At 44.2% G+C, this 12,663-nt stretch overlaps 1 protein-coding gene across 8 annotated transcripts in view; it reads right to left on the bottom strand.

Moving 5' to 3' along the window:
• Positions 1 to 11,650, bottom strand: part of RNF157 (ring finger protein 157) — a 72,027-nt gene extending 60,377 nt beyond the window's left edge. For 2 of the 8 annotated variants that reach the window (XM_070559970.1, XM_070559971.1), the window contains exon 1: positions 11,354 to 11,552. In XM_070559970.1, coding sequence (XP_070416071.1) covers positions 11,354 to 11,537 — 184 coding nt within the window. In that variant the 5' untranslated portion in view covers positions 11,538 to 11,552. Of the gene's footprint in view, positions 1 to 10,774; positions 11,070 to 11,353 lie in introns of those variants that run through there. The other 6 variants (XM_070559969.1, XM_070559975.1, XM_070559973.1 and 3 more) reach the window with 6 other exon arrangements.
• Positions 11,651 to 12,663: the final 1,013 nt, after the last annotated feature.

The following is a 12,663-nucleotide window of genomic DNA, read 5'->3' as shown; positions in this document are numbered from 1 at the left end:
GCTGTCACCTTTCCACATTCCTGTCAGCAACACATAAGGTTCCAAGTTCTCTGCATTCTCACCAGGACTTGCTATTGTCCGTCTTTTTTATTGTAGCCATCCTAGCAATTGTAAAGCACTGTCTCATTGTGCCTTTAATTGTATTTCCCAAGTAACTACTGATGTGAACGTCTTCCCAGTGTTTATTAGCCATTTCTACACCTTCTTTGGTGATATGTCTATTCAGCTCTTTTGTCTATTTTTAAATTGGGTTCTTTGTCTTCTTAATATTGAGTTGCAAAAGTTCTTGACATATTCTGGATGCGATTTGCAAGTATTTTCTTTCAGAAGCTGGCCTGTCCTTTTGTCTTCCTAATGTGTTTTGAAGCAGAAACATTTTTAATTTTGAAGAAATTCAATTTATCAGTTTTTTTCTTTTATGGATTGTGCTTTGCTGTTGTATCAAAGAACTCTTTGCCTAATCCAAATCAAATAAGATTTTCTCCTACGTAATCTTTCAGGGGTTTTATAGTTTTAGCTTTTGTGTTTAGGTCTATAATCTATTTCTTAAGCAGCTTTATTGAGATATAATTCATATACCACACCATTCATCCATTTAAAGTGTAGAGTCCAATGGTTTTTCACTATATTCACAGTTACGCAGTTATTCACCTCTGTCTAATTTTAGAACATTTTCATTAATCCAAAAAGAAACCCATTAGCAATCACTTACTCTCCCTCCCCCAGCCACTGGCAGTCACTAATCTACTTTCTGTCTCTATGGATTTGCTTTTTCTGGAAATTTCATACAAATGGGATTATATAATATATGACCTTTTGCACCTGACTTCTTTCACTGAGCATAAAGTTTTCAAGGTTCATCCATATTGTAGCAGATATCAATATTACTTCATTCCTTATTATCCTTTTATTTATTACAATAATATCCCATTGTAAGGATTTACTACATTTTTTTTTATCAGTTGTTCCTATCATCAGTTGATGGACATTTGAGGTTATTTCCACCTTTTAGCTATTATGAATAATGCTGCTATGAACATTCATGTGCACGTTTTGGTGCGAATTTTTTTTTTCATTTTCCTTGGGCTCAGTTCTCAGGAGTAGGGCTGCTGAGTCATATCGTGATTAAGCAATTGAGGAACTGTCAAACTGTTTCTCCAAAGCAACTGCACCATTTTACGTTCCCACCGGCAGGGTCCCAGGGTTTCAATTTCTCCACATCCGCAGCAACACTTGGTATTTATCTATTTTTTATTGTAGCCATCCTAGTGCGTGTGAAGTGGTATTTAATTGTAGTTTTTATTTGCATTTCCCTAATGGCTAATAATGTTGGGTATCTTTTCATGTGCTTGTTGTCCATTTGTATATCTTTTTTGGAGAAATGTCTATTTAAGACATTTGCTTCTTTTTTAATTGGGTTGTCTTTTTGTCCTTGAGTTGTATAAGTTCTTTATATATTCTAGCTACAAATCCTTTATCATATATATGATTTGCAAATATTTTCTCCCATTCTGTGGGTTGCGTTTTCATTCTATGATCATTTTGAGTTAATTTTTGGAGATGTGAAGCAAAGGTCTAAGTTCATTTTTTTGCTTGTTAATATCCAATTGTCCCAGCGTCATTCATTGAAAACACTACATTTTCCCTGTTGAATTGTCTCGGTACTTTTGTCAAAATCGGCTGACCATAAACATAAGGATTTATTTCTGGCTTTCAGTTCTGTTCCATTGATCTACAGCCCTTTCGTTGTGCCAACACCACGCTGCTATGTAGTAATTTTTGAAATTAGGTAGTGAAAGTCCTCCAACTTTGCTCTTCCCTTTCAAAATTGTTTTGGATATTCTAGATCCTTTGCATGTCCATACGAATTTTAGGATTGGCTGGTCAATTTACTCAAGAAAGCCTACTGGGATTTTGACAGGAAATGTACTCAATTTATAGATCAACTTGGAGAACGCTATCATCTCGACAATACTGAGTCTTTCAATCCATGAACGTGAAACGTCTATTTATTTAGATCTTTTAAAACTTCTTTAGTTAAAGCATCAATCTCCGCACCATTTCAAAATTTTCAGTGTACAAATCTTATACTTCTTACGTTAAATTTATTCCTAACAATTTTATTCTTTTTGATGCTGTTGGGAATGGAATTGTTTCCTTAATTTCATTTTCAGATTATTGCTATATATAAAAATACAATTGATTTTTGTATCTTGATCTTGCATTGGAAACTTCCTAACTCATTTATTAGTTCTACTAGTTTTTTTGTGTGGGACACTTGGTATTTTCTATATACAGGATCACGTCATCTGTGAATAGAGACAGTTTTACTCCTTCCTTTACAATCTAGATGCCTTAAAATTTCTTTAAAAATGTGTTTGTTTGGGGCCAGCCTGGTGACATAGTGGCTAAGTTTGCACACTCTGCTTTGGCAGCCCAGGGTTCACAGGTTTGGATCCCAGGTGAGGACTTACACACCGCTCATCAAGCCATGCTGTGGTGGCACCCCACATACAAAATAGAGGAAGATTGGCACAGATGTTAGCTCAGGGCTAATCTTCCTCACACACACAAAAAAGTGTTTGTTTTGCCTTATTGTACTAGTTAGAATCCCCAGTCAATACTGAATGGTGAAAGCAGACATCCTTGCCTTGTTCCTGATCTTAGAAGGAAAGCATTCTATATTTTACCATTAAATATGATGCTGGGGCTGGCCTGGTGGTATAGTGGTTAAGTTCCCACACTCTGCTTCAGTGGCCCGGGGTTCGCAGGTTCAGATCCCAGGTGCAAGTTAGCACCACTTGTCAAGCCACGCTGTGGCGGCATCCATCCCACATAAAATAGAGGAAGATTGGCACAGATGTTAGTTCAGTGACCATCCTCCTGAAGCAAAAAGAGGAAGATTGGCAAAAAGGACAAAAAAAAAAAAACAAAACCATGAGGGGCTGGCCCCGTGGCCAAGTGGTTATGTTTGTGCACTCCGCTGCAGGCGGCCCAGTGTTTTGTTGGTTCGAATCCTGGGCGCAGACATGGCACTGCTCATCAAACTACGCTGAGGCAGGGTCCCACATGCCGCAACTAGAAGGACCCACAACGAAGAATATACAACTATGTACCAGGGGGTATTGGGGAGAAAAAGGAAAAAAATAAAATCTTTAAAAAAAAAAAGTATGATGCTAGCTGTGGGCTTTTCATAGATGCCCTTTATCGGGTTGAGAGTTCTTTTCTGTTCCTAGTTTGGTGAGAGTTATCATTGATCGGTGTTGGATTTTGTGAAATGTTTTGTCAGCATATATTGAGAAGAGCACATGGTTTTTGTTCTGTATTCTACTAACATGGTGTATTAACGTTGATTGATTTTTCAGATATTAAGCCAACCTTGCATTCCTGGGATATAGCCCACTTGGTTGTGATATATTCTGTATCTTATTTATCTCTATATGCATGCATTCTGCCTCTGACACTAGATGAGAAGCACCGAAATTTTGGAAGGAGCATAATTTTTAAATAATGATTTTTAAATACTGTAACTTTAGATTTTTAAAAATATGTTTTCACAGCACAAGCACTCTTTCAGGACTAAAAACTTGAGGTTAGACCTACTTAGCAAGAACAATTAGTTAAAAGAGGAAGCCACTATGACTGTTAAATTTTATGAGTCAACTTGGCTAGGCTAGGGTGCCCAGTTGTTTGTCCAAACTAGTCTATATGTTGCCGTGAGGATATTTTGTAGATATAATTAACATCTATAATTAGTTCACTTTTTTTTTTTGAGGAAGATTATCCCTGAGCTAACATCTGCTGCCAATCCTCCTCTTTTTGCTGAGGAAGCCTGGCCCTGACCTAACATCTGTGCCCATCTTCCTCTACTTTATATGTGGGACGCCTACCACAGCATGGCTTGCCAAGCAGTGCCATGTCCTCACCTGGGATCCAGGCCAGCAAACCCCAGGCTGCCAAAGGGGAACGAGCGAACTTAACTGCTGCACCACCAGGCTGGCCCCTATAATTAGTTTCACTTTAAGTAAAAGAGATTACCCTTGATAATGGGTAGGCTTCACCTAATCAGTTAAAGGCCTTAAGAGCAAAAACTGAGGTTCCCCAAGGAAGAAGGAATTCCACCTCAAGACTCCTTGAATAAATAGAAATCCTACCTGAGTTCCCAGTCTGCTGGCCTGACCTACAAATTTTAGACTTGCCATCCTCTGCAATCACGTGAGCCAGTTCCTTAAAATAAATTACATATATATATACACACACACATAAATACTCACACACACATTCACACATAGATATATATACACACAGATGGTCTCCAACTTACAATGGTCCAACCTATGATTTTTTGACTTTATGATGGTGCAAAAGTGATACACATTCAGTAGAAACCGTACTTCGAATTTTGAATTTTAATCTTTTCCCTGGGCTAGTGATATATAGTACCATCCTCTCTCATGATGCTGGGCAGCAGCAGCCGCAGCTCCCCGTCAGCCATGCAATCACGAGGGTAAACAACCAATACACTGACAACCATTCTGTACCGATACACATACAACCAATACACATACAACCACTCTGTTTCTCACTTTCAGTAAAGTATTCAACAGATTACATGAGATATTCAACACTTTATTATAAAATAGGCTTTGTGTTAGACGATTTTACTCAACTGTAGGCTAATCTAAGTGTTAGGAGCACATTTAAGGTAGGTTACACTAAGCTATGATATTCAGTAGGTTCAGTGTATTAAATGCATTTTCAACTGATGATATTTTCAACTTACAATGGGCTTATTGAGATGTAACCTCTTTGTAAATCGAGGAAGATCTGTGTACATCTACCTATCTATCCATATCTCCTATTGGTTCTGTTTCTCTGGAGATCCCTGACTGATACAGCCACCAAGTAGCTTGTGTTGTTAAGACTCCCTTCTGTGACCCACGGCATGAATTACAAAGCTGATATGAAGGCTTCCATCCTGCTGCTTGCCAGAGGCACCAAAATCACCCTGCACAAGGATCAGAATCTATATCCTGGTGCATAGCACAATGCATAATGCATAGCTGGTGCTCAATAACGTGCGCTAATGGCAACAGAAAGAGAATGGAGATGCCGAAGAGCAAGAGGACACAAACCACCATCATATGAGGAAATCAAAGGCCTAAATCTAAAGACAAAATCAAGAAGTGAAACAAATCAGCCTGCTCTCAATGAAGTAAAGTACAAAGAAAACAAAAATATTGGAGGATTCGAAAGTAGGAGAATTACTACATCTTAAGTGTCAAAAAAAATACTAGCATTTGGACTCTTGATTTTGATGTCTTCATCATTAAATGGAGCAACGTCTAGTTTTCTTATGATAGTAGATGCATTTACTATGACTTTCAGGAATCTACTTAATTTTAGTTAAAGTGTCAATCGAACTGTGCCAGAACCAAACAATTCTTTACCCTGTAGCAAGCTGCAGACTTCCAAGTCCCTGGTTTCAAAACTAATATTAAGTTGATGCTCCTGAAAGCTAAGAGAAACTCTTATAATTATTTGGCAGGCAAAGACTTATTAGCCACACTTTAACAACTGCCCTTACTATATAGGATAGACCGATGACAAGCGTGTGTGTATTCCAAGATGACAAAAAATTTGGAGAATGATGATGTTAGCTGCTCAGGACTCTGATTACCGTTCTGAATTTTTGTAATAGGTTTACCTTTAAACACCTGAGCAAAATGAGTTACTCCTATTTTCCAGTTTTCCCAAATATGTAGAGAGAAATGAACTAGGTTTATCAGGTACTGAATTAAAGTGAGTTAAATTGTCTTTATAGTAGACCTATTTCTTCCTGAATACTGAAAACAAGCCTAATGTCTTTTATCAATGTGGAACCACTTTCAAAAGAGGGGCATGCATGTAAAAAACCAACCACCTGAGCAAAGCCATACCTTTGCTAAACAAATGATCATGGGCTTTTAGAGAGAAGATCTTAGAGAAGGATTTAAAAGCATGCATGTCTTCTAACTCAAAAATTACAAAGGCACAACCAAATGCAGAATAGTGCTATAAATAGCTTTCTAGGCTAATGTAGAAATACTATGCAGAAACAAACTCCCACCATACCTTCTGTTACTTAGGTGATTAATATTCAAGTATTTATTAACAAAGCTAAAAATCATCTAAGAACATATGTATAACATTGATCATTGCTGCATTGTTTGCAATAGTAAAAGATTGAAAAACAATACCTCCCAAATGTTCATCAATGGGAGACTATGTTAAAAAGGGATGGCATGTGCATGCGAAGAAACATTACAGAGGAGTTAAAAAAAACAGAACCAAAAAAACCTCTTGAATTTCTCAAAAAGTTAAAAATAGAAATACCATACAATTCAGCTATCCCGCTACTGGGTATTTATCCAAAGAACAAGAAATCAACAACACAAAGAAATTTATGCACCCCTGTGTTCATTGCAGCATTATTCACAATAGCCAAGACGTGGAAGCAGTCCAAGTGTCCATCTACTGATAAGTGGATAAAGAAGATGTGGTATATATATATATAATGGAATATTACTCAGTCATTAAAAAAAAAAAAAAGACAGGGGCTGGCTCCGTGACCGAATGGTTAAGTTCACGCGCTCCGCTGCGGTGGCCCAGGGTTCGGATCCTGGGTGCGGACACGGCACCGCTTGTCAGGCCATGTTGAGGCGGCGTCCCACATCCCACAACTAGAAGGACCTGCAACTAAGATATACAACTGTGTACAGGGGGGGTTTGGGGAGATAAAGCAGAAAAGAAAAAAAAAGATTGGCAACAGTTGTTAGCCCAGGTGCCAATCTTTAAATTAAAAACAAAAAGACAGGGGCCAGCTGGTGGCATAGTGGTTAAGTTCGTGTGCTCCGATTTGGCAGCCTGCAGTTCACAGGTATGGATCCTGGGCATGGACCTAGCGCCACTAGTCAAGCCACGCTGTGGCAGCATCCCACATAAAATAGAGGAAAACTGGCATGGATGTTAGCTCAACGACAATCTTCCTTAAGCAAAAAGAGGAAGATTGGCAACAGATGTTAGCTCAGGGCCAATGTGCCCCCCCCCCCCAAAAAAGACAAAATCATCCCATTTGCAACAACATGGATGGAACCTGAGGGTATTATGTTAAGCGAAATAAGCCAGACAGAGAAAGACAAACACCGTGTGTGTGATTTCACTCATATGTAGAAGATAAACACATGGATAAGGAGAACACATTAGTGGTTACCAGAGGGGAAGGGAGTATGGGGGAGGGCGAAAGGGGTAAAGGGGCGCATGTGTATAGTGAGGGGTAAAAACTAGACTATTGGGGGTGAGCACGATGCAGTCTATACAGAAGCTGATACGTAATAATGTACACCTGAAATTACACAAGGTTATAAACCAATATGACCTCAATAAAATAATTAAAAATAAATCTCTCCAATACAGAGATAATATAAAAAGATCTCCAAAATCTGTGAAAGTGAAAAAAATAAGATGCAAAACAGCCTAAATAGTATGCTATACTTATATTTACCCAAGAAACTCTGGAAGAATTCCAAAGAAACCAAAAGTGGTTGCATAGGCATGGGAGGTGTACACAGAGACAGGAGAACTGGGTGGGTGAAGCGCCGAAGCGAGAACAAGACTGTCACTGTATGCCTTCTCGTGCTTTTAAACTTTGAACCATGTGACTATATTACTCACCAAAAACCAAGTAATTCTAAATAATTTAGGCTATTTTATTTTCACCTATCTCTATTAAAAAAAAATCTACAAACCCAAGTTCCATGAAATCAGCTGTTCTCAATAATTTTTAAATGTTTTCAGTTCAATGTGCATACCCAACCAAAGGGTTTCTTTAAAAATACAAAAAATGAAAAGCAATTTCTTTTTTTTTTAAATTTCTTTTTCTTTCTTTTTTTGAGGAAGATTATCCCTGAGCTAACTCCTGCCAATCCTCCTCTTTTTGCTGAGGAAGCCTGGCCCTGAGCTAACATCCGTGCCCATCTTCCTCCACTTTATACATGGGATGCCTACCACAGCATGGCTTGCCAAGCAGTGCCATGTCCACACTCAGGATTCGAACCAGCGAACCCCGGGCCACCAAAACGGAACGTGCACCCTTAACTGCTACGCCACTGGGCCAGCCCCAGAAAAGCAATTTCTGCTGGGCACTGTGAGCATCATTACAGGGAAGATGACAGTGTTATTTTCTGAAATAACTGTTCCACAGGCAGCAGACTTTTAGAGGCTTTCTAGTGAGCCAGAGGGCAGTCTCGGCCTAGTTCGGTCAGTCACTTGGAGACAACTGCCTGTCACTTGCTCTGTTCTACCAGGACTCAAGATAAGGAGACTTGTCAAATCAACCCAGTCTGATTCCTTCACAGGGACAGGCCTCTGAGCTTTGTTTCAGTTCTGATGCAGAATAGCCTCCATCCCACAGATCATCAAGGACGAGTTCAAAATCCAATTCCTTGTGAAAGGCAGAGGCTAATGCTTTAGTAAGAAGAGCACGGACTTGCTGGTGGCTGCGGCCACAGGAATTCACTTTCCTGGGCCTCCATTTTCTTACCAGCAAAATGCGTGGGTCTAGGGTCAAATTCTTTACAACGGTCCTTTGAGGTCTAAAACACTGTAATTCCGTAAAGGGCCAGGCCAATTTAAAGGTCAGATGAAGGATGGGAGATACCTCTAAACTAGAGCACGTATGCAAATTCATGGAAATTTTCAAGTACACAAAGGTTCACCGACTGGGATGTGAGTGTTCTGATTCCTATTTTCTGTGTTTTACCTTCAACATAAATAATTTAGTCCACTTGCTGTAAAGATTTCTCTTATACATAACTTCTGATTAAAAATGAGTTGCGGGCAGGCTCAGTGGCTCAGCGGTTAAGTGTGCATGTACCCCTTCTCGGCGGCCCGGGGTTCGCCAGTTCGGATCCCGGGTGCGGACATGGCACTGCTTGGCAAGCCATGCTGTGGTAGGCGTCCCACATATAAAGCAGAGGAGGGTGGGCACGGATGTTAGCTCACGGCCAGTCTTCCTCAGCAGAAAGAGGGGGATTGGCAGTAGTTAGCTCAGGGCTAATCCTCAAAATAAATAAATAAATAAATAAATAAATAAATAAATAAACAAATAAAAATGAGTTGCAACTAGTTAAAACTTTTAAAAGATTGGCAGAATGGAGAGGATCATTTAAGATTGTGGGCATTGAGTGTGTTGGTTAAGAAAAGTTTTATTCGGGTCCATTATCTGTTCATGAACATCATCCAAGATTCATATTTGCATTAATATCCTCTGGGGAACAGCCTACTGAGAGTGACCTGTGCTAATTCCCATATGTGAAGGACGGGCGGATACTCTTGAGGCAGCAAACTCTCCTGAAAACTCCAAGCTCAGCAAAACATGTTCCATATTCTGATCAATAAAAGCTAAGTGACTTCAGAAAAAAAAATCCACAAATACTTGTGCATATTTTTGTGTATTAAAAAGCAAAATGCACGCTTCCTTTAGCACTGGTTTCATATAGTTAAAATTAGCTAGGGCTTTATTAAAACACTAATGATCTGTGGTTTTATTTTACATTGTTCTAAAACAGCTCTTAAGCATATTCATCTCTGCAAGGCTTCACTCTTTGGCACAAAAGCAGTGAGAAACACAGCTCTGGCAGACGCTCTGCAGGGGTGCTGGTTCATTGTCTGGTCCCTGCTTTCACCTGGCACCAAATGGACACACCGCTGAGAAACCAGCTCATCTCATTAGCATGTCTTTATTCTATTGCTCCAATTCTGACACCTCTCCAAGATCACCCAAATCCTCATTAGGTCCTAAGCCAAAGAGAAGATGGTAGTCATCGGTCCGCAGAAGTCTTGAGGAAAGCAATACAAATAAAGAGCAGAGCCTTAGGTCAGGCACCAGCAGTTTAGAACTGGCTGGGTCTCAATCCACTTGTGATCCTCTCTCCTTTGCTGTCAAAATCCTCCTCCGCCTCCAGTGCTTCTGCCACAAGCCAGAGGCTGGAGACATCTATCTTTCCAATGATTCTGAAAACAAATATAGGACTTCTATACATTTTCAATACCTGTGCCCTGTCCCAGAGCTAACCCCATTCCAAAAACCAGGCTTGCCGTTACTCTGGCAAAGGGACACCCCGAGTGGCTCTTGATACTTAGATCCTCAAACATTTCTGTTAAACACTTATTTCTTCTGACAGCCTCTGGGAAAGCACCAGCACTGCAAACGCATCTTCAGCCTCCATCCTCCAGCGGGCAATGGAAGCTTTCCCCGGAGAAACCTAACTCCAACCTGTGCCTGCCCCTCCCTCTCCAGAGGTCTGGATGCGCCGACCAGGGCCAGCACCCACCACAGGTGCCTGTTTCGGATGCCGAGCCCGCCTCACCTAGCCCTCAGCTCCCGGGAGGAGAAAGGGCACCGGGCGGGAGGGAGGGGACGCGGCGCTGCGGGCGGCCGGGACCCCCCTGTGCAGGAAGCATCCCGCCCCTCGGGAGCCGCAGTCCCCCCAGCACACGTCTGTCACAAGATAGGCTGCGTGCAGGCCGCTCACGTCCTCCAGCGGACGGCTGGCCACCGCGGCGACCTCGCCAAGGCCCCTGAAGCACCCCTCCACGCCTCTTCGAGGACCTCGCATCCTCCAGATCGCTGTGCAGCCACGTCGGCCATCTGGTCCCCAGAACCCCCGGAGTCCGCGCCCAGGAGCATCACGCCCTCCTCCCCAGCCCCGGGTCGCGCCCGGCCGGCCCTCACCGGACTTGGGCGGGTAGCGGTACACGGAATTGGACGGGATGTCCACCTCCTCCACGCCCGCGTGCTGCCGGCTCGTCAGGGCCCCCATGGCCGCTGGCCCGCGCCGCCCTCGGCGGCTCACCGCGGCCGCTCGCCCCGCAACCGGCGCGGGGGTCTGCTGCCCGCCGCGGCCCGCCTCGCCTCGGCGCTGCGGCTCTGGCGGCGGGGAGCCCCCGGCGCGCCGCGCACCATCCTCCGCCGGGCCCCGCGGCGGCGCCTCTGGAGGGGCTGCGGGCTCGGCCGGGGGCGCCGCCGCCGCTCAGGCCGCGTGATGTCAGCGGCGGCTCGGGCGCGGGGACCGCGGCGGCCACGGCCAATGGCGGGGCGGGGCGGGAGCGAGCGCGCCGCGCCAGCCAATGGGCGGCGGGATGCGGCGGGAGCGGCGGCCGGGCCGGGCGCGGGGAGCCGGGCCGGGGCTCGCGGCCGGGGCGGGGACGGGAGGGGGTCCCAGGGGCCGGGGACGCGCAGGGCCTGGACCGCTCATCCCGCTCAGATTACCGCGCGGGAGCCGCCTCCTCCGCGGCCCGCGAGCTCGCTCACCATTGTCCCAAACATCCGAGCGCGGCACCAGCTTCCCGGCCTGGAGGAAGCCTTCTCCAGCCCCACCTCTCGGCTTGTGCCAAAGCCAATGGCCAGAAACCCCGCAGAGGGGCCCCGCGCAGCCCGGCAGCCTCAGCCGTTCCGGTGGCTTTCGGAGCAGAAGACTAGGCGGCGTTAATATCATTCATGCCCCCAGCGCCTCAACCCCCGAGTGCTCTGCCCATCCCATCTCCCTGCCCATCCCATCTCCCAGGGAGATTAGTCAATGCTGGTGACCCTCTAGGAAGATGTCGCCATCTCTCTCGCGTAACTCCTTTCAAAGCGCTCTACATGCTATCTGTTATATCTGGGACGGCTCATGTAGCTCTGAAGGTAGGAGACGGTCAACCCAAGATAAGATCAAGACATTCAGCCTTGATCACACCTTCTGGAGACTTTGGAAAGGGAGTCAACGCAGGGGAACGCTAATGGACAGGCAGAACTGGGGGCTCCTCTTCATGAAAACACACACCAAACAGTGGGAAGCTTGGACAGGCAGAAGACGTCATTCCAAAGCTTAATTCAAGACATCTGTGTTTTAAACGTTTAATTTTATTTGTGGGTCTGGTGTTTTTTCTGGAAAGGTGGACAGATGAGCAGAAATTTCAGCTGCTACATGACCAACAATTTTCAACAACGTTCAAAGTACAGTTTGGGGTGGCTGGTTCCCTTGATTAGGTCTGTAAAGTCATTTTATAGCATCCAACTCTTCCCTGATTATATTTTGCTTTTTTTATTGCCCTCTTTTCAGCAGTAACCAACAGACCTGATGCTAAAGGAACCTCCGCCCGATTGCCTTGGTTTTCTCCAAGGTCCCCAGGATGGCAGGAACATATCTCTGTCGTTTATACTGACTGCTGCTAAGGAGGGCCTGAGCTGCAGGGCGAGTCCCGGGCAGCCTCTCCCAAGCACCAGGGCCCCCCTGGCAGAATTCAGAGCCCTCCCTCCAGCCCCTGGCCCTAACCGCTAGAGGCTTTTGGACGTAACTTTGGAAGGGAACTGGTGACTTCCTTGATAGTCCTTTCACCACACACGGGTCCTACCTTGTCATTACTGGGTAAAGATGAGTCACGGAGAATCCTAGAACTGCCTCAAAAGGGAAGGCGCTCAGCACATGACAGAGTAAAATGTTGCCTTATAATCTGCGGCTCTGTCGGGAGCCATTGTTCTTCCTGTCCTCAGCATTTTGTAAAGGGGGCACCATCTCCTCTACGGGTTTATCCACGTCTAAGGGTTTCTTCTTCCCAGCCAGAGCCAGGCAAGGGATGTGG

The sequence above is a fragment of the Equus przewalskii genome, chromosome 10 (assembly GCF_037783145.1).
Source record: "Equus przewalskii isolate Varuska chromosome 10, EquPr2, whole genome shotgun sequence".
In the NCBI taxonomy this organism is placed as follows: domain Eukaryota; kingdom Metazoa; phylum Chordata; class Mammalia; order Perissodactyla; family Equidae; genus Equus; species Equus przewalskii.
This window is presented reverse-complemented; position numbering and strand designations above follow the sequence as displayed.